The following is a 22,533-nucleotide window of genomic DNA, read 5'->3' as shown; positions in this document are numbered from 1 at the left end:
GTGAAACAACACAAAGAAGACACAAAATGACAAAAAATAAGACACAAAATGACAAAAATACGACACAAAATGACAAAAAATACGACACAAAATGACAAAAAATAAGACACAAAATGACAAAAAATACGACACAAAATGACAAAAAATACGACACAAAATGACAAAAAATACGACACAAAATGACAAAAAATACGACACAAAATGACAAAAAAATAAGACACAAAATGACAAAAAATACGACACAAAATGACAAAAAAATAAGACACAAAATGACAAAAATAAGACACAAAATGACAAAAAAAAAGGACAAGATGACACAAACAAGACACAAAATGACAAAAAATAAGACACAAAATGACAAAAATAAGACACAAAATGACAAAAACACAAGACAAGATGACACAAACGAGACACAAAATGACAAAAATAAGACTCAGAATGACAGAAAAGAGACACAAAATGACAAAAACACAAGACAAGATGACAAAAATGAGACACAAAATGAAAAAAGAGCAAATGAACCAGGTCATGTTTGGGACTACTCCAGAAAACATTCTTCTTCCATCAGATGGAAAACTCTTTCCTGCCTCCAATGACTGGATTTTCCAACAGCTCAGTTAAAGCCTGGATGGAGAACCAGAACATTGGAACCATGCCTTGGCTGCTCAATCACCAGATCTAAATCCAACTGAAAACCTGTGGAACATCATCAAACACTAAACGGAGAACCAGAAGAACAAAAACAAAGCAGATCAGTTAGAATGAGAGGAACAGGAATGATGTGATCAGAAGCTGGTGGAGAGCATGAAGAGACATCAGGAACAATGGTTCTGGATCAGTACTAACTCCTGGTGGATCATGGGACTGAAACAGACAGAAAAGAAAACATGGAATCCTAAAAGCTGTTTCTGGCAGAACAATGACATACACCCCCTGTCAAAAGTTTTAGGACACTTTATCATTCAAATGAATTAGAAAGTGTCCTAAAACTTTTGTATCTACTGATGGAAGAACTGAAGGGATTCTGTTATGATCAAGAAAACCATTAAAACGTCTGACATCAGCTCTGAAACTAAACTGTTCTGAGATAGTTTTGTTGTTTTCATTAAATTTGTCCTAACAAAAGCAGCTTTTTTTGTATCAAGCATTAAAATGAAGAAGAAACTGAAGAAAACAGAAAACAATGCTCTAATATTTATCACATGACTGAATTATTTATATTTACAGATATATAACGAGCAAAGACACACAAAATTACTAATATTAGACACAAAATGATCAAAAAAAAACACAAAATAGCTATAAAAAAAGACACAAGGACCAGAACTAAATCAAACACAATCAGAGTCACAGAATTTATCAGGATTTTATTTCCTTTTTTCTGGATCATTAAAAATATTTGATTATTGATAAACTCCATAAATGATCTTTGTTTTTATTCCACACTGAGGCCTTTTAGACTTTAGATTCATTTGTTATCGTATTTTAATGTATTTTTAGTCTCTATTAATTTAAAAAGGAGCTTTTATTCTGACATTTGACTCATTTTAAAACCAGACCTGTGAGTAATGTTATTAATGTTATTTATTATTATTATAGTGACTGAGGAGGAGGAGGAGGAGGAGCTTCTCTCTCTCTCTTTGCTTCATATTTTTCCCTTCAGACCGTAAAACCGGTTCTGAGGCGCAGCGGCGGAGGAGCAGCTCTGACCGGCAGCAGGTCGCAGGAAGCGGCCCGGATGTAGCGGAGCTGTCCGGTTTTCATTCCGGTTGTTGGGTTTATTTTTACTCATTTTTTAGCGGCTGTTTTTTTCCTTTCTTTCTCTCTTTTTTGCGGGTTTTTTCCTGGCGGAATGTGCGGCTCCTCCTCGGCTGCTCCTCCAACTTTGTGAATCTGAGCTCTGATGGTGAAGAGGCGCCGCAGAGGATGGGAGTAACCAGCTGGTCCTCCAGATGCCTCGCTCTGCTGCTCGCGCTCCACATAGGTGAGCAACCGAACCGAACCGAGCCGAGCCGAGCCCCTGTCTGCTCTGATTGTAAACCCTCAGACCCGCTCTGGTCTCAGTCAGGAACCTCGGAGCCTTCAGAGCAGCTGCCTCTTGTTGCTCCACATTAAACCTTCATCTTCTGCCTTTAAATCCAGCTTTACGCACATTTTACGCACAATTTAGGCACAATTTCTCTCCGTGTTTTTACACTTTCACTAGTCCAGCCCGCAGATTTTCCCGCATTCCTTCTGAGAGTAAAGAGTTTTCCTGTAAATAGACGGTTCCACAACTCAACCCTCATCTCCTGCCTTTTTAAATCCATCTTCACGCGCATTTCTCTTCGTTTTTTGACTCTTTAACAGTCCAGTCTGCGGGTTTCCCGCATTCCTCCTGAGAGTAAAGAGTTCTCCTGTAATTAGACGGCTTCATTTTCGCTTTTTATTGTTTTATTTCGTAAACTTGAATTCATTTGAAATCATGAAGATAAAATATTTGTTGTATTTTCAAACATTTTATTTTTATCTCCTCTGGGTTCTGCGCCGCTTTTAACGGGGCTCCACTTCACATGGAGAATGTGTGCGTGACACGAGTGCGAGCGTGCGTGTGCGCGTGCACGTGTGTGTGCGTTAACAAGGGGAATGCCCCCCCACCTCCCCCTCCTCCCCCGGTTGTCCCAAACTGGAGACGGTTTTTTTCTGCGTTTTTATTCTAAACTTCAACCTTTTATTATTATTATTATTATTTTCTTTATTTAAAGTTTAAATCCTTTTAACATAAATATAAAAAAGAATCATGTGGGTCTGATCTGATCTGAGCTGCAGAGGAGCAGAAAAAAGGCCTGCAGGGGAGGAAAAAAAAAATCAAAGCTCCCAGATATTAAACGCGTCCGAGCGGAGCCGTTCCTCTCCGGTTTGGTGTCGGTTCTCCCGCCGCAGTGCGCGGAGCGACACCGGGAGAGACTCACGGGTACGGAGGGGAACGAAAGCACCTTCAGCTCCGTCCTCCTCCTGTTCAGTTGTATTTACCAGATATTTAAAGGAAAAAAAGACGGATTTCGATCGAGATTATTTTCTGTCAGAGTAGCAGCAGACGTGCACACGCCTCATGCACTGTTTTAAATATATTATTTTTAACATTTAAAAACTGAAAACTGCGTGTTGGTTTTAGCTGCAGCAAAAAAAAACTGAAAAAGAACAAAAAATTAAAATTAAAAAGGGAAAAATAAAAACGGGCTCCGTCTAATCTCTGGAAAAGCTGCACCAGCGGCAGCAGCAGGAGGAACGCGGAGCTGATTGTTGTTTTGTGCTGTTGCATTGCATAACGACGCCGTGGAGGAGGAGGAGGGCGCCGTGCGTGTGCGCGTGCGTGTCAGAGAAATGCTGAATTATTCAAGACGCAGAATCTCCTGGTGCTTTTGTTCCACAGAAGAAGATGAAGCTTCAGGAGCAGAAAACAGGCAGAGCACCGAGAAGAAAAGCTTTAAACGAGAGTTTGAGGCTGAATTTAGGAAAATTCTGATTAATGAAGGAAATAAAAGCAGCTGGATGGTTTTGTTTTATGTCTTTGTTTCTTAAATTCCTGCAGATTTGCGCAGAAATCCGAGTTTTCTGTGTTTTAATTGAAGCTGCTGCAGAAAAACCGTTAAAATCCAAATTTTTTCTGCACATTTCTACCAAAAACAGGAAACAAAGCTGGATTATTTTATGTATAATTTATTGAGGATTGTATTTTTTTCTTCTTTTTTTTTTTACGCGCGTAAAATGGCCTCGTGTGCGTCGGAGGTGGGTGTGTCTCCAACACGCTGCTGCTGCTGCTGCTGGCATCCACACACTGCAGGCAACAGCGTGCGTGCGTGTGCGTGTGTGTGAGGAGGTGGGGTGAAAGAGTGCGATGATGGGAGGAAAAAAGAAAGAAGGAAGAAAGAAAAAGCAGCGGGACTGTCCTGGTTTTAGTGTCAGGAAAAGATGAAAACATGCAGAAAAAACGAACCAAAGATGATGGGTTTACTAAAACAATGAGGAAAATGTGTGGAGATATTTTGAGTTTTTAATAAAAGACGTAAAAACGTGATTATTGGAAGGAGCAGAATTAAAATGAAAGCTGCCCAAAAGGAATAAAACCGTAGAAATACAACAAATACTGATTTTAGCTTCATAAAGCACACAGGATGAAGACAAAAGCAAACAAAAGAACCACAGAAATACAAAAAATAACACAAAACACACAAAATGACGCCAAATCTGTCTGATTTAGTGTCACAAATCATGAAAAAATGCAGAAAAATACAAAAAAATGAATAAAAAATGACAGACTGAGTGACAAAAATAAGAAAATTTAAGTTTTTAAATAAAAAAAAAGCAAAAACGTGATTTTTGGAAGGTGGAAAATTCAAAAGAAAGCTGCCAAAAACGAATAAATTATAAAAATACAACAAAATGCTGATTTTAGCTGCAAAAACACACACAAAATAACCACAGACACACAAAAACAACAAATGAAGACAAAAGCACAGCAGACAACCACAAATCACTCAGAATGACAACAAAAATACAAAATGACCACGAAATGCAAAAAATTAACACAAAACACAAAAAACTAACACAAAATCACGACGAATTGTTCTAATTTTCTGCCACAAATAGTGAAAAAATGCAGAAAAATATTTTGAAAATGAAGAAAAAAACGACGGATTTAGTAGAAAAAATGAAGAAAATGTGTGGAGATGTTTATTTTCTTGTTAAAAAATAAGCAAAAACGTGATTTTTAAAAGATGGAGAATTGAAATGAAAGCTGCCAAAAACGAGTAAAATGGAAAAAAATAACAAAACACTGATTTTAACTGCAAATAAAGGAGTAAAAACAAAGAAAAAGCGAACAGAAACACTAAAAACGTCACATTTAAGCTCAGATTTGACCGAATTTATCACAAATCTCCGTTAATAATTAAAGAAAAGCGACAGAAAGGTGCATTCGTGGTGAATAAAAGCTGGTTTTTCATTCATGCTTCTGCCTGCAGCTGATTGGTGGAAATCAGTGAGAAAAAAAAGAAGAAGCTGCAGAGTTTCATGTTGCAGCTTCATATGATGTAATGCCTCCAACATCCACACAAACAGCCACGGCAGGAAGAAAAACACATTTATCACGTTTAAAATGAATAAAAAACACATTTATCACAATTATAATGAATAAAAAACACATTTATCACGTTTAAAATGAATAAAAAAACACATTTATCACAATTATAATGAATAAAAAACACATTTATCACGTTTAAAATGAATAAAAACACATTTATCACATTTATAATGAATAAAAAACACATTTATCACGTTTATAATGAATAAAAAACACATTTATGACATTTAAAATGAATAAAAACACATTTATCACGTTTAAAATGAATAAAAAACACATTTATCACAATTAAAATGAATAAAAAAACACATTTATCACGTTTATAATGAATAAAAAACACATTATGACATTTATAATGAATAAAAAACACGTTTATCACACAGATGAAGGCTGGTTCTTTGTTAGTTGTTGTGTTTTTGTTTTTCTATATTGTCTTTTATATGTCTGTAATGCAGCTTTTAATGCTTTAATGATTAAATTTAACCTGAAACCAAACAGAAATCCTGCAGAAAAGAAGAATTTTTCCTCCTGATGTGAGAAATCTTTATTTATTTTCACCCTCAGAGTCCAAAAGTCTGAGAGAAAAAGACCTCAAATTCATTTATTTAAATCATTTTCTGTTTCCTGATGAAATATTTCACTGAAATTATTATTATTATTATTATTATTATTATTAATTCTGTTCAGTTTTAATACAACATGAAGAGAAAATCTAATTTATCTGAAACAAACGGTTAAAATCTACATTATTAGTTTATCTAATGTAGAAAAATTGACACAAAATGTCTGAAAACAAAAGAAAACACAATAAAACTAAAAAGAATGACAAACAAAAATACTAAAAAATACAAAATAACAACAAAGACACACAAAAGGAACACAAAACACACAAATAACAACAAAAACACACAAAATAAACACAAACTGACACAAAATTGTGACAAAATATCCAAATTAACGACAAAAACACAAAAATTAACTCAGAGTGATGACTAAAAAAATGACTAAAAAAGACACAAAACACCTAAAAACAGAAACAAAACAACCAGAACAAAAGCAAACAACCAGACACAAAACAACATAATTAATTATTAACACAACTCAGCATGATTTTGTCTGAAAGACTCAAAATGTTTGAATGTTGATAAAAATAATAAAATGAATTTAAATTTAAAAAAAACACACCGAGAGGCCTTTTAAATATTATCACAATAATTATCTATTTATTTTAATAAATATTGGCATGTATTTTTAGTTTATAATTATTTTTAAAATATTTTAATAATATTAATAAAATAAAAATAAAAACATGTTTGATGTTAAAGAATATTAAAAACCTGCAGCTGTGAATTATTAGAAATGGAATAAAAGCATAATTTCACTGATATTCCGTTTTTATTCAACAGATTTATAGAAAACGAAGACAAACAGCAGAAAAATGACTTCATTTTCTCATTTTTATTTGATGTATTTAATTTATGAGAAGCTTTCAGAGCAAAAGAAATGCTGAACTTATTTAAAAGAATTGTTTTTGTTCCTGACTATATATAAAATAAAGGTGAAAATTTGATTTTACTCATGTGAAGCTACTATTTATTATGAATTGTGTATTTTTTGGTGCTGTGGCAGCCAGAACATTACAGTTATTTTCATGCTTTTTTCTTTTATTTAACCTTTGGTAAAGCATTGGTTTAGTGTAAAAAAATATTACAAATAAATATATAAAAAACATATTTCTATTCACATTATTACATCTCATTACAGATAAATGAGATTTAAACTCATATCTATGCTTTTTAGTCATTTTATTCACAAATATATGAATTATTATTATTTTATGCTGCGATTTGACTCAATTTTAATCAAATTGAATAAAATAAAATGATGCATAAAAATCTAAAACCTCCAGAGAAGCTTTTTAATGCACTAAGAATTTTATAAAATGGATCTAATAAATAAAAATCTGTACTACAGGTAAATATGATATTATAATAGAATAAAAGTTTTAAAAATCTATTAAAGAAAACACCAGAGAGAGAAAGAAATTTTAAAAATCACAGATAAAGAGGAGAAAAAAGAAAACACACTAAAACAATAATTACTTAAAGTTTTTAGTGACAAAATCATCCATTATGACTCTCAGAATGTGAAATTTCTCGACTTAAAAAGTGAAAAATAAATAAAAAAAACAGAATGTGGCGTTAAAATGTTTAATGACGCTAAAAATGTAAATTAACTGCATTTAAATGAGACAGATTTGGTCAAAATTTATTGTCCTGCAGGTGTTTTTAAAGAGTTAGTTATCAGATTTATTTGCTATTTTTTCAACTATAAGATGAATATTAGAGAACAGATCCGGTATAAGGAGCGGTTAGCGTAGCTTAGCATAGCTTAGCGTAGATTAGCGTAGCTTAGCATAAAGAAATGGAGGGAAACATTTCTTTGTCAGCGGCTACATGATCGGTTAAAATCACGTTTGTGGCCACCTGATGAAGCTTTCTGCCCCTTTTAGCTCCATTTTTGGTCTCCACCACCTCCTAAACATAACATCTGCATCTCCAGCTGCTAATTTTCCCTTATTTTCATAAGTTTTATCTTTAAATCTGACACTTTTTGCTGCAAAATTGGCCTGAAAGCATTTTTGAATCAACAATACTTTGACCAAAATGAACCAAAACGAGCTAAAATACAATTAATGTGATCAAATTCATGCATTTTAGGCTTTTTGTGTTGGTTTTATGCTGTTAAAATGATTTTAAAATAAGAAACGTTTATTTTTCTTGCTGTTATTTGGTTTAGTTGGAACATGTTGAACCAAGAACCCAAAATATTAAATGTGTTTTAATGGAAGGAACCAAGAAATTCTGCAGATTCTTTACATTTGACTTATTTTTTGGGTTAAAAATGAAGTTTTAAGTGGAAAATGTTTCCTTAAAGAACCTGCTTTGGTTCAAATTCTTCTGAACACCATTTATTTTGATTAAAGGAATAATTTTTATGGTATTTTAAGGCATGGTAAAGGTTATTTGTGGAACTAAAAATGTCTTTTCATGGCGTCACTGTCAAGAATCCTTCAAGGAGATTTTATTTATAATTTAACCAAAAAAAATGAATATCTGTAAAATAACTGTACTAATGAATTACAGCTATATTTTGCTGATTTAAATAAAGAAAAATAGTCTAATTTTACGGTCAAATGCTGTTTCTTTACAGGTCATGCAAATTAAGGACTTTTTATCATTAACATTTAACATTTTTTTAACACAAAAAAGACAACAGTTATTTTTCCATGTAGATATTTCACCGTTTTAGCTCAGTTCTAACATAAATTAACATTCATTTTCCAGATTGTCGTAGATTTTATCTGTAATTTACTTTTTAAGAAGGATAACCTATGAATTAACTTTATAAAAACAGCACTTATCATTTTTCAGTCTTTATATACGCTTGTGTTTTCCCCCATTTTTTCCAAATAGGAACAATTACCTATTTTTAAAATTGATTTAAATTTAGTAAAAAAAATAGCGTCATTTTACAGTAAAATGCTGTTTCTTTACAGTTTTGGCCTTTTTTTTCACAATTCAAACATAAATTAACTTAATTTCTGTGATTTTTGTAGATTGTATTTGAAATGAAGTAATAAAGATTTGATCTAATTTAGATATTTTACAGTTTGGAGTTTATTTTTAATAGTTCACATAAAATAACGACGTTTCTTTCTGTGTTTTTTGTAGATTTTACCTGTAATTTAAGGATAAAGGGAAACTGTGTAAAATAACAGTGAATTGCTCGAATCATAGAAGCTTAAACTCCTTAAAAAGCCTGATATGTTTCCCTGTACAGGCTCTAATCAGATCAGACGTGTAGTTCAGGGTTTTGTGATTTATGGCGTTTTTACGTGTTGATGAACGGATCCGTCGTCACGCTGAGCTGGTTCCATCCCATCGACTGGAACCGTGTTGTTTTCCAAACCAATCAATCAGCCTAACCAACCGCGCGCACACAGACACGCTAAGGTCATGTAAAGGGGTGTGTGTGTGCTGTTAGTGGGGGAGGAGGCGTGTCAGACCTGGCAACCCGTGCACTGTGGCGTGTTTTCTCTGCTTGTTAGAGGTGAATTAAGGAGGAGCTGATTAGAAACGCTCCCTGTCATGGATGCAGACGTCTGATTAACCGCCTCCATCGTACACAGAATTATAAATAAACAGAGAGGGTTTAGTTTTCTAAGAGAAGCTGCTGTTAAAAAACTAAAAAATAATAAAAACACCTCACTTTAGTAACAGCAAGAATGAAGAATCTGACAAAACACAATTCAACAAAAGAGTCGAATGCACTGAACTTAAAGTAAGACTAGAAGGCCAGATTAGATGATTATTAAAATAGATAAGTAATGGAGAAAAGGTGAATAAATGGTTGAGACTGTTAGCACACAAACCATTAGAAATGAACAGTTGGAATGTTAGCTAATGGTATAAAACAAATGGAATCATTTGTTAAACATTAGGGAGGAAAAGGTGGAACAGTGAACTACATTAGGAGTATTATTAGCTAAAAGCATGGCTAGTGGATGGCTAGCTAAAAATGTTTGAAATGTTAGCTAACAGTGTGGACACAGAAATTAAATTAGTCACATAAAAAGAATTTAAATAAAACAGCTAAATAAAATGTAAACCGTTGGCTAACAGCAGGTGAAATGTTAGCTAACAGTGTGGACAAAAAACTGAAATGATTAGTTAAATATAATGAATTTAAATAAAATAGCTAAATAAAATGTAAACCGTTAGCTAGCAGCAGGTGAAATGTTAGCTAACAGTGTGGACACAGAAATTAAATTAGTTAAATATAATGAATTTAAATCAAACAGCTAAATAAAATGTAAACCGTTAGCTAGCAGCAGGTGAAATGTTAGCTAACAGTGTGGACACAGAAATTAAATTAGTCACATATAATGAATTTAAATCAAACAGCTAAATAAAATGTAAACCGTTAGCTAACAGCAGGTGAAATGTTAGCTAACAGTGTGGACACAGAAATTAAATTAAATATAATGAATTTAAATCAAACAGCTAAATAAAATGTAAACCGTTAGCTAACAGCAGGTGAAATGTTAGCTAACAGTGTGGACACAAAAACTGAAATGATTAGTGAATCAAAATGGACAGAAGGTTGAAAGAGCTAAGTAAATAAAGAGCCGTTTACTAAATTATTGTCTGAAAATATGGCAAACAGTTAAACCGCTAGCTAACAGCAGGTGAAATATTAGCTAACGGTGTGGACACAGAAACTGAAATGATTAGTGAATCAAAATGGACAGAAGGTTGAAAGAGCTAAGTAAATAAAGAGCCGTTTACTAAATTATTGTCTGAAAATATGGCAAACAGTTAAACCGCTAGCTAACAGCAGGTGAAATATTAGCTAACGGTGTGGACACAGAAACTGAAATGATTAGTGAATCAAAATGGACAGAAGGTTGAAAGAGCTAAGTAAATAAAGAGCCGTTTACTAAATTATTGTCTGAAAATATATCAGTTAAACCGCTAGCTAAAAGCAGCTGAAATGTTAGCTAACAGTGGACAATCAAATGAAATCTGACAGTTGCTAGTAAAAACTACGACAAGGAGTGAAAACTATCTTGCAGATTTCCACTTTGTTTTGATAAATACCAGCAAATAAATGAACTAACCAGAGATAAACTGAAATACTGATTAAAAGGAAGTGTAAAGTGAGGATGAATTGTGCACAGAGAGGCGTAATGTACGGACTTGTTCCTCCAGTAGGGATGCTGTAGCCAATCAGAGGCCTGTCGTTGTCCTGCAAGGTCAAACAGAAGATTACTGTCATTCTATGTGATGCTAACTTGTCTTTCTGTCTCTCTTTTCCTTCCCCTACAGTCTCGGTGTTGCAGACGGTGCTGGTCAGTGCTGGTCAATGTGACTCGGTGTTTAAAGGTTTCTCAGACTGTCTGATTCAGTTGGGGGACGACATGGCCAACTATCCCCAGGACCTGGACGACAGGGAGAACCTGCACAAGATCTGCACGTACGTTCAGCGACGCCAACACAACCGTGCACGACAAAAACACAACATCACATCAGCGGAGCATCAGAGGCCGGAAAACACAAAGATACCGCGTCATCCCGTTAAACTGGCAGTGAAATGCTGCAGAAGTACTGAAAATCACACCAAAATAAGCAGAAGTGAGGAGGGATGTTTTTATGCACGCGGCATAAACAGCGCCCCCTACTGGCTGTAGAAATTTTGTCAGGAGCAAAGAAGCATGTCAGGTTGTGTTTGCTGTAGGGAGGAGGTCGGGGTGGAGGGATGGGTAGAAGAAAGACTGGACTTCAACAGAAAGTTTGTTGGTCATTGTAGCCACACCCGTATCACAACCTTAACCGCCGATTTGCTGTTTGACCACTTGGCGACCATGTTTTTATACATTTGTGTCTTAAATTTAACTACAGTTATAAAAGATTCTTCAAATAAGGATTCAGAAGATCGTTTTGATGGAAGCGAAGAAGGAAGTCAGATGTCAAAGTTTGCTGTAGGGAGGAGGTCAGGGTGGATGGATGGGGTGCAGAAATGTTGGATTTGGTTAGCTGGTTTTCGCTGTTTTACAGAATCAACAATCCATAGAGAGACCCTTCTGAATGAAAAAAAGTTTCAAATATCTGCTGAATTTAAAGAATGCCAAGACAAAGTCCCATTTTTTTTTCCTATTTTGATTTGTTAAACTGCCAAAATAAGTAAATCTGGACATTTTTTGATCATTTTGGACAGATTTTGAGTCCTATTGGACAGTTTGGATTCATTTTAGAAAGGTTTAAGCTACTTTTGATGTTGACAAACTGTTCTCAGCACATCTAAATGACTGAATGGATCAGTTAGAGGCCAGATTTGTAATTATTTATCCTTAAGAATTGAGAGAAAAAAGAGCTAAATTGTTGAAATATCAGCTGAATTACATGCGTGGCAGGACAAAGTTTCAGTTTTTGCCCACTGACATCTAAAAACGCCAACAAGAATCCAGATGAAGTTCCATTTTTTTGCATAGTTTCACATCTAAAACAGTCAAAAGGAGTCACTTTTGACAAAAGTTTGAGTCATTTGGGATTGTTTTTAAACAGTTTTGGACTCATTTGTTTAATTTGGACAATCTTAGGTAACTTTGGGCTATTTTTTCAGTAATTTTAATAACTGTTTTATGTAAAATAGTTCTCAGTGTATCTAAATGATTGAATGGCTCCATTAGAGGCCAGATATCCAATTATTGACCCTTAAAAAATCCAATAAATTTAATGAATGCCATTACAAGGTTCCAGTTTTTTGCTATTTTGATGTGTTAAAATGCCAACAAAAGTCACTTTTGACAAAAGTTTGAGCCATTTTGAATTGTTTTTAAATAGTCTTAGATGAATTTTGTTTAACTTTGACCATTTTCAGGTTACTTTTGTCCATTTTTTTAGCCAGAAAGATTTGTTATTATTTTGAACAGAGACAAACTGTTTCCATCTGATCCAAATGATGAAATGGCTCCATTAGAGGCCAGATTTTTAATTACTGACCCTTAAAAATGTGGAAATATTTCAAATATCTGCTAAATTTAATGAATGCCAACACAAAGTTCCATTTTTTTTTGCTATTTTGATGAGTTAAACTGCCAAAACACGTCAACTTGGACAAAAAGTACTCATTTTGGTAAAAATGTCGTTTAATTTTAGGTTACTTCTGGCCATGTTTTCTTTGTTTAGTGATCTTAGAGGGGTTTTAATGATTCTGGTGGGCTGCAGGGCTGCTAATGTCTCTGCTGAGGACACTGAGGGGCTCTTGACTGTTGCTCTCAGTGAAAATAATATGAGTAATTTAGCCCCAAACCCTGAGGGGGCTGTGAGGCTGGGTGGGGGTAGTTAGGCAATAATGGGGGAGTGCATATGTGCAATAAAAACCCCTCCTGCTCTAATCCGCCCGACACACCAGCATCCCGGCCGGTGGGCACCAGATGGCGGCAGGAAGCCCCCGCCTCCCGCTCATGGTTTTTTAATGCAGTGACAGCTCCATCACAGCGGTGTCGAGGCGTGGCGGCGGCGGCGTTAATGCGCACACACTCGCATGATAATTGCTCAGAGATGCAGCGTCGACACGGCTCGGTTCAGGAGGTCAACATCAATAAGAGCAGATTGGAAGATTGGATTAGATCCGCCGCGTGTCTTTTGTGTGGATGGATGGACGGATGGATGGATGGTGCCAACTTCACGTCAGCGAGGAGGGGATGGAAAAAAGAAAAAAGGATGGAGGGATGAGAGGCGGAGGAAAGGAAAAATAAAGAAAGAAATAAAGCAAATACAGACAAAGCAGAAGATTGAAAATGGGGGCAAAGAGGAGGAAAAGATGGAGGAGGAGGAGGATTCAGTATGAATAAAACATTAACAGTGGAGGAAAAGCATAAATAGAGAAGGAGACACAAAAAAGGAAGAGGAGGCAGGGAGAAGGATGGGAAACAACAGAAAAGGAAAGAATAAAAAGGGAAGGAGGCAGCGTTAAGAGATGAGCTTCTGTTTTAATAGTGAAATTTAATCACAATAAAAGGCACATTGTCTTTGAAATAAATGCCAGAATGACACCATTTATCAGCCAGAAACTGTGAAGATAAAACGAATAGTCACATTTTTAAATTTCTGCTGGTCTTTGAGCAAATCATGTGTTTAAAAGTGTAAATGGTTTGATAAAAGTGAATGAATAGCTAAAATAGCTCATTGAAAACACAAACACCTGAACATTAACAGTGAATTGCAGCTAATGGTCCAAATTGTAGGTTACATTGCAAAAAATAGCAACCTATAATTTAGAAATTGTTAGCTAGCAATGTGGCTAACTGTAAATTTCTGATTAAAAGTGGCTAAACTGCTAAAATACCTCCTTAAAATTCAGAAACTGTTAGCTAACAATGTGGCTAGCAGTGTAAATTGTTAGATAAAAGTGACTAAACAGGTAAAGCAGCTCTCTAAAAACACAATTAAAAAATATTAGCTAAAAGTATAGCTAGTTGTGTTAATTGTTAGTTAAAAATGAATAAACAGCTATCTGTACCATAACTGAAAAATGTTAGCTAAAGGTGTGTATGCTGTAAATCATTGGTTGAAATTGAATAAATGCCTAAAATCTTGGATGCTTTTTGGATAAAAGTATTGCAAGCAGTGTAAATTCTTGGCTCCAAGCATGACTAGCCATGTAAATTGTCAGCTAAAAGTGTGGCTAATCATGTTAATTGTCAGCTAAAAGTGTGGCTAATCATGTTAATTGTCAGCTAAAAGTGTGGCTAATCATGTAAATTGCTAGCCTAGCCACGCTAGACAACCCACGGCAACAAATTTAATTCTCTGCCAGGGTGGGTCTAGTTACCCTCGGTAAGCCTCGAGGTTGGATTCTCCTAAAACTGGCCGGACCAATCACCATGAAGTGTAGAGTCAGAAGGCGGGCGTAACTAAGTGACGACAGAGGCGCGACGATTCTGACAGAAACAACAGGAAACAACTAGCCTCGCCGTGCTAGACAACCCACGGCAACGAATTTAATTCTCTGCCAGGGTCGACAACAAAAACGACAACAGTCGTTGAGCTCCATTAGCACCGACTCTGAATAATCTTTCTGTTAACATGTCTGTAATATACTTGAGCTTCACCCATTGACTGTATAAATAAGGCTTCACTGAACTCCCGCATCCTCTGATTTCCGGCGCCCTAGGAACGCCGTCAGCCTATTCATTGTGCTGATTGGTTGTATACCTACCCAGTTGCTGCAGAGTGATTTGAAAGACAACCTTTTAGCCCGCCTCCCTCCCTGTCGAGAGTTCCTAGACCCTTGTGTCTTCAGACCTGGGTCTAGTGCGGCTAGGCTAGTAAATTGCTGGTTAAAAGTATGACTAGCGGTGTAATTGCTGTCTAAAATCAAATAAACAATAAACAGTTGAAATAGATACCTTAAAATACAAAAATATTTTATAAAAAATGTTTGGCAAAAGTATGGCTAACAATGCAAATTGCTAAAACGGCTATGCAAAATACATAAACAACTAAACAGTTACAGCTAAAAGTGTGGCTAAATGTGTGAACTGTTGGTTCAAAGCAGAGAAACAGGTAAAATAGCTAGCTAAAATGTTTAAAAAATGTGAAAACTGCAAGCTAAAAATATGGCTAGCAGTTTAAATTGTTGGCTAAAAGTGTGGCTAGCAGTGTAAATTGTTGGCTCAAGGCAGAGAAACAGCTGAAATAGCTAGCTAAAACGTATAAAACTGTGAAAACTGCAAGCTGATATATGGCTAGCAGGTTAATTTTTTAAAATAAAAGCACCGAAATAGCTAAATATATGAATAAAACACAAACTATTGAAAACTGCAAGTTGAAAGTATGATTAACAATGTAAATTGTTGGCTAAAAGTGTGGCTAACATGGTGAATTGTTTGTTCAAAGCAAAGAAACGGCCAAAATAGCTAGCTAAAATGTCTAAAAAATGTGAAGACTGCAGGCTAGTATCTGGCTAGCAGGTTCAATGTTTAAATTAAAGTACATAAATGCTAAAATATTTGGATAAAACACAAACCACTGAAAACTGTTAGCTGAAAGTCTGGCTAACAGTGTAAATTGGCACAAAAAAGTGGATAAGCAGCTGAAATAACTGGATAAAATGCTTAAATAACTGAAAATTATTAAGTCAAAGTACAACTAGCAGTGTAATTGTTGGCTAGAATTGAACAAACATACCTAAAATACAAAAAAAAAGGTAATCTTAAAAAATGCTTCTGAAACTACGGCTAGCAGTGTAAATTGTTGGCTAAAAGCATAGGTAGCAATGTAAACTGTTATAAAAAAAAGTGCATAATGTTCTCTACATCCTGTTTCACATTTTATTTAACTAACTCCGGTATAAATATGTCAAAATGTTGATTAGTTGGAGGATAAACCCATGAAATGCATCATCTTGTGTTCGAGAACAAATTATTTTAAAGCCTTTTCCTGATTGACTGGAACAAAATCAAGAATACATTTGTACTTTTTCACTTATATAATGACAAAGGTCACCACAGAGCATACAAATCTTGGTATCATCCATTAAAACACTGATTAGATATAATATTTTTATTGTAAGCTGCTAAAAGACGTGAGCTCTGGGGTTTCTGGTCGAGCAGCTCTTGTTTTGTCTTTAGTGCTTGTGTCTTTTGGCCCAACGCTGATCAGTAATCTGCTCCGAGGCTCCGGCACACTTGCTTCAGTTTTGTTTTCCTGTTATATATAAACTAGACGAAGTTCACCGGCTGTGTCTTCATAAGCTTCTCCCTCGCTGTGTTTTCCGTGCTGCCAGATTCTGGGACGACTTCCACTCTTGGCTCTGCTTCGTGATGCGTTCAGTTTAGAACTCAGCCTCCCACTGCAGCTGAGAGCTTGTGGTGTTAACGCTTGCTGTGTTTTCTCTCGCCAGCTACTGGGATAACTTCCACTCCTGTGCCACGACGGCGCTGGCCGACTGCCAGGAGGGAGCGACGGACCTCTGGGACAAACTGAAAAAGGAGTCCCGCAACCTGAATTTCCGTGGGAGTTTGTTTGAACTCTGTGGCGGCGGCAACGGAGCCCCCAGATCCGCCGACGCCCGGGGCCTGGTCCTGGTTCTGACCACGCTGCCCACCGTACTGACTTGGCTGGCGTTTTAACGGAAACGAGGAAAAACACGTAGAAACACGAAACGACGGGAAGTTTAAAAAAAAAAAAAACGGGGGGAAAATCCATGTGAAAAAATATAAAATATAAAAAGAGTGATAGCTGCTCTTAGATACTGAAACTACAACTTCAAGGAGTTTGAATTCATCACGAGAAAAGAAAAAAGAAAAAAAATCACCCGGAATGGATTTCTACTGCGACATCACTGTACAGCGGCCTGGCTTGCCTTCCTGGGACTCTGCTGGCCGTCCTCCCGGAGCGCTCATCCAATCGCACGCTGACCTGCCCTGGAGGTCGATCACATGAAATATTCAAGACGCAGCCGGCGAGCTGAAACGATGACAATGATGAAACTTTGATGGATTCTTGCCCACTTACAATCGTGGAATTACACAGTATTAAAGTCAACCATGAATTATTGATGTTTAGTAGGCTAGGTCCAGACAGCGCTATGTGACTGCAGGGTGCTGACACAGTGTCAGGCTGTACGTTAGGGTTCCTATATAGTCTACGGCATGCTATACAGGAACCCTAATATGCATATATATAGCCTACGGTACGTATACACGTATAACGACAGGCCCAGCTTAACGCCACAAAATCAATAAGACAAGCTGAGGCCTCCAGCCCGTTAGCCTATATGCATATATTAGGGTTCCCATATAGTCTATGGTATGTGCATATCTACCATAACCTATGTGTATATGTACCCTAATAGTCTATGGGCAAGCTGAGGCCTCCATCCTGGTAGGCTATATATGTATATTAGGGTTCCCATATAGCCTACAGTATGTATGTATGTACCATGGACTACATTGGGTTACATGGGGCTACGTTTATATGTACTGTAGGCTACATGGGAGCCCTAAGATACATACATAGCCTACAGTACGTATACACGTGTAACACCAGGACAAGCTTCATGCTACCAAGTCAATAAGACAAGCCAAGGCCTCGAAACCATCAGGGTTCCAATACAGCCTTTGGTACGGAAGACTGTATGGGAACCCTAATATATCTATGTGTTTACGTATCCATAGCCTACATGTATACGTATATGTATACTGTAGGTTATATGGGAACCCGAATATATCTATGTGTATACGTATCCATAGCCTACATGCATACGTACATGTATACGTACTGTAGGTTGTATGGGAATCCTAATATACATAATTAGCCTATGGTACATATAGATGTGTAATGCCAGGCCCAGCTTCACTCCACAAAATCAATAAGACAAGCCAAGGCCTTGAGCCTGGTAGGCTATATAGGCAAAGTAGGGTTCCCATACAGCCATGGTACATGTATACATACCCATATAGCCAATAGACAAGCTGAGGATTCAAGTCTGTTAGGCTATATATGTATATCAGGGTTCCCATTTAGGCTAGGGTAGACTATATAGGAACTCTAACATACATATATAGCCTACGTACATATATACGTGTAACGCCAGGCCCAGCTTAATGCCACAAAATCAGTAAGACAAGCCGAGACATGGAGCCCGTTTCAGACCCGTCGCCTCATTTCCATCATGGACAGTTTTTCCTTTTTTACGACGCCAAGTTGAGTGTGGTAGATCTGATGGACTGAATGCCTGATCGTGATGTAATATTTGTACTTGTATTGGCTATTTATTGTGCTCGGGCCACGGTCACACCAGCTCCATTCATGAAGGAAGTGGCTGGAACCGGCAGCAAAGCCAGTTTTGTAAAACGTCGTCCCGTCAAGGTCGGCGTTCAGGAGGCAAAGCTATTTTAGTATTGACCTGTGACCCATGCAGCATGGCTTGCAGTCAGTCGTGAGTCTTAAATTTATAGTGTTTTGTTTCTCGAGCTGGCCAGCTTGCTACCACTTATAAAAATCAACGCCACGTGAAGAAATTCTGGCTGTGTCAGTTCCTGGTGTGACCGTAGCCTTTTTCCCCCACCAAACATTGAGGTGCAGGGATGTAGTTGAGTATAAAGCCTGCTTTTCTAGACTGACGTTAACCTGCATGATATCAGTTCAGAGAGTCTCAAACATTTCAGGAAATGGGCACAAACTCCGATGTGTTGACAGATTCACATTAGCTCGAGGCTAGCCAAACAAACTCCAGATAATTTTAACCCCAAATTTTGTCCACTCCAGCAAATTATGCTCACCCGAGTCACAAATCTCCTTTTGTAAATAGATAGCTGGGTTTTAGTTTACAGTTCAGCATGGCTAACACATTAGCTACTAAAATAGATTGTTTTATCTTAGCAACCAAAACAAACTAGGTCATGTTGGCTAACTGTGTGGTTTAACTGTTAAACTGATTGAATGTGATTAGCTTAAAGATCATGGTGCTAAACAGTTTAGCCGCGAAAACAGACTGAACTAGTTAATTCAAAGGCCCAGTTTGGTGTTCAAATTAAGAGTCTAGATGCTAAAAGAGACGATACTTGTGTTGACAGCTAATAACCATTTGGTTTGCGATTAAAAACAGATTACCATTTTAGCTAACAGTATGGGAAAATGACTAAAGCGTAACCAGGTTAGCTCAGAGCTAGCTAATAACGTAAAGTAGTTTGAAAACACGCCAGATCAGGTTAGCTAACTGTTCAGTTAAGCAGTTACGCAGATTGAGCCACCTGGGCTAAAATCGGCGTTGAAACCAACGGGTTTCAACGCCGAGAAAATGAAGCCCGGATTTTGCTACTTCCTGGACGTCATTTTGGATTTTTTGGAGCCAGTGACGTAAAAAGCGTCATCAAACAGGCTGGACCGGAGAGCAACTAGGGGCAGGACCAGTCTATGGGCGGGCCAGACTGAAGCCAGACTGCTGAAAGCCTTACCCTAAAGTCAATCATTCCAGACAAGACTGTCTATCCAGTATAGCCACGCCCCCTGGTTCCGCCAACTTTAACGATTTATTTAAAATTCAGTATTGATTTATTTTAAGATCGGCCACCTGATCTCTCATTTTGACCATGAAAACTAACGGGAAAAACATCCTGAGCTGTAGAACATCAGTCTATCAAATTTTATTTTTTCCAGTGATGAATTGGGGTCTATGGAGAAAAGGCTTTTTGGAGCCAACCCTAGTGGACGGTGTGATATTGCAAGTTTTTGACATTTCCGGGTGGGCTTCATTTTTGGAGCCAGATGCTACGTCCATCTTTATATACAATCTATGGCTAAAATAAACAGTTAAGCAGCTAAATTTAACAAACTAACAAGCAGCTAAAGTAGAACCAGCTTGTTTAGCTAACAAGTTAGTGGTTAGCAGTTTATTTTAGAGTATAATTCAGATTGTGTTTGTGTTGGTGGGATTGTGTCAGGTTAGCCAGCCATGTGGTTAGCAGCTAAAACACATTAGGTCAGGTTAGCTAACATATCAGGAAGCAACTAAAATATGAACACATTACAGCAAGTATACTGAATCTGGTTAGTTAACAGCTAAGTTTAAATCGGTTGAATCAAGTTAGCCAACAGTTCAGTTCAGCAGCTACAACAAAGAATGTGATAGCTTAGCTTACAGTTTTGTTTGGATGAGATCAAGGCAGGTTCACCAACAGTTCAGTTTAGAGACTAAAACAGAGAATGTGGTGTTGGCAGCAAAATATGACTGTGCCAAGTTAGGTAACCGTTTGGCTAGCTTTTAGAAATGTATTAGGTTAGGTAAGCAAACAATTTGATTCACAGTTAAATCTTATTTGGCTGGGTTTGCTAAATATTTGGTTAGCAGCTAAAATGTATAAGACGGGGTTAGTCAACAATTTGGTTAACAGATAAAATGCATTAGACATGGTTTAGCTCACAGTTTGGTTAGCAGCTAAAATGTATTAGACATGGTTTAGCTAAATATTTGGTTAGCAGCTAAAACATATCAAGTCAAGTTATCCAACAATTTGGTTAGCAACTAAAACAATTTAAGTCAGGTTAGCCAACAATTTGATTATCAGTTAAAGGGAAGCCAACAATTTGGCTAGCAGCTAAAAAATATTGGAAGCAGTTAAATTAGGTCAGACTAGCTGACAGATTAGCAGCTAAACCAGATTTAATATTTGTTTGGTACACTCTTCCTTTCAGATAGGATTGTGATTTGATTCTAAAAATTTCTACTCAAGTGGAATATTGGTTCTTAATTACACTCAGATTTAAGCTAAAAGTATTTTAGAAAAAATCCATTCTGTCTTTTCTTCTTGAATCAGTTTTTCTGTTTAGACGTCGCGCCCATTTCCTGAAATCCAGACGAGAACAAGTTAAATTTCAGAGTAAAACTGATGGGAACTCTTTAAGTACTTTTTGGACGTGAAAGTAGCAGAACTTTAAAATGAACTTTAGTTGATGTTGGCGGTAAATCTCCACTGTCCTCCAGTCATGTACGTCGCTGCTCAGCAGAACCATGTGTTAGAATGAGTCTGTGCGCTAAACGGTTAACGAGAAATGATGTATTGAAAAGCCGACAGCAATACGAAGATGTGACTTCATGGCCAGTGTAGCTAAAAAAAATAAATCAAACCGTGGCTGAAGAGTGATATGACTGTTGCCATTTAGCACATCCCCCCTTTTCATAGCAGTGATTCATACTAGACGAGTTTAGGTGATATATTTTAGGTCTGTATGTTAGAATAAAAAGCCCAACGATACGGTAGCATCATAAAATACAGTAAGTAAATCCAGAGAGGTCGTTTGTTTGTTTGCCGAGGCACCGACGACGTTTCCACTGCCTTCTGACAAAAGACGTGTAACTTCTGTTCGTTTGTTTGTTGGTTTGTCTCTTTGTTTGTTTATGGGGATGTTGCGTAACAAAAAGAGTTTAAAAAAAAGAAGAAGAAAATATTCAGAAAATCATTTAACAAGAGAATATGTATATGAAGAGGATTTTGAGAAAATAAAAATATAAAGAGGCTCTATTATAGACACAGTTTTAACACCAGATTGATACTTTACAGATTATAGGCCTACTGAGATATAAAAAAGAAATACAAGATTGCTAAAATGACAAAGAGTAATAAATAAAAAAGACTAATGTTTGAAAATAAGTGTGTGTTGTGGTTTTACTGGGGGGATAAAGTGGTGCTCCTTCCTATCCTGTGTGGTTTGTTGCATCGGGGATGATGGACGCTGGGTTGGAGTTCATTCATATTTAATGAGGGAGAGTCCCTGAGCTGCCACATGTCTCAGCACTCACTTCATATCGATCGAGACGAAGAGGAGGAAGAGGAGGACGAGGAGGAAGGCTGGCTGCATGTCCTGATGTAGCAGCTGTTTGTTCAGTCCACCATTCCAAACATCTAACCCTCCTGTCGTCCTACGGGTCAAACTGACTCGTTTTAAAGTTTTAAAATGTGGAGAAAAAAATTCACAGTGAAAAGTTCTACATTATCAACATTTTTGGGAAATTTCTGAACATTTTTTGGTGGAAATAAAGAAACATTAAATAGATATATTTCTTTAAGAGCATTCACAAAAACCTCCAACCAAAATCCAGTGAATTTCAGTTGATTTTATGTGAATGATTTTAAAGAAAATATTAGAAGTTTTACCGATATATATGGAATCACTTTAGATATTTGTAAGATTTTTTTTACTCATTTTTTGAAAATATTTACAATTTTTCTTGTTTTTTTATTTTTATTTCTTGCCAATGTTATTTTAAATAAAACTTTTAAGGGAAACTTTTAAGGAATTATTGACATTTTCTTCCTGAAGGTTTTGTAAATTTTTATA

At 36.5% G+C, this 22,533-nt stretch overlaps 1 protein-coding gene across 1 annotated transcript; it reads left to right on the top strand.

Annotated features, from left to right (window-relative positions):
- Positions 1-1,652: 1,652 nt before the first annotated feature.
- On the top strand, positions 1,653-21,845 carry nrn1a (neuritin 1a). Its single transcript, XM_051940337.1, has 3 exons — positions 1,653-1,984; positions 11,014-11,161; positions 16,595-21,845. The coding sequence occupies exons 1-3, from the start codon at positions 1,927-1,929 to the stop codon at positions 16,821-16,823; spliced, it is 435 nt and encodes a 144-aa protein (XP_051796297.1). The 5' UTR covers positions 1,653-1,926; the 3' UTR covers positions 16,824-21,845.
- The last annotated feature ends 688 nt before the right edge of the window (positions 21,846-22,533 follow it).

Source organism: Acanthochromis polyacanthus, chromosome 20 (genome assembly GCF_021347895.1).
Source record: "Acanthochromis polyacanthus isolate Apoly-LR-REF ecotype Palm Island chromosome 20, KAUST_Apoly_ChrSc, whole genome shotgun sequence".
In the NCBI taxonomy this organism is placed as follows: domain Eukaryota; kingdom Metazoa; phylum Chordata; class Actinopteri; family Pomacentridae; genus Acanthochromis; species Acanthochromis polyacanthus.
The sequence above is the reverse complement of the archived record's forward strand: the minus strand, read 5'-3'. Positions and strand labels throughout refer to the sequence as shown.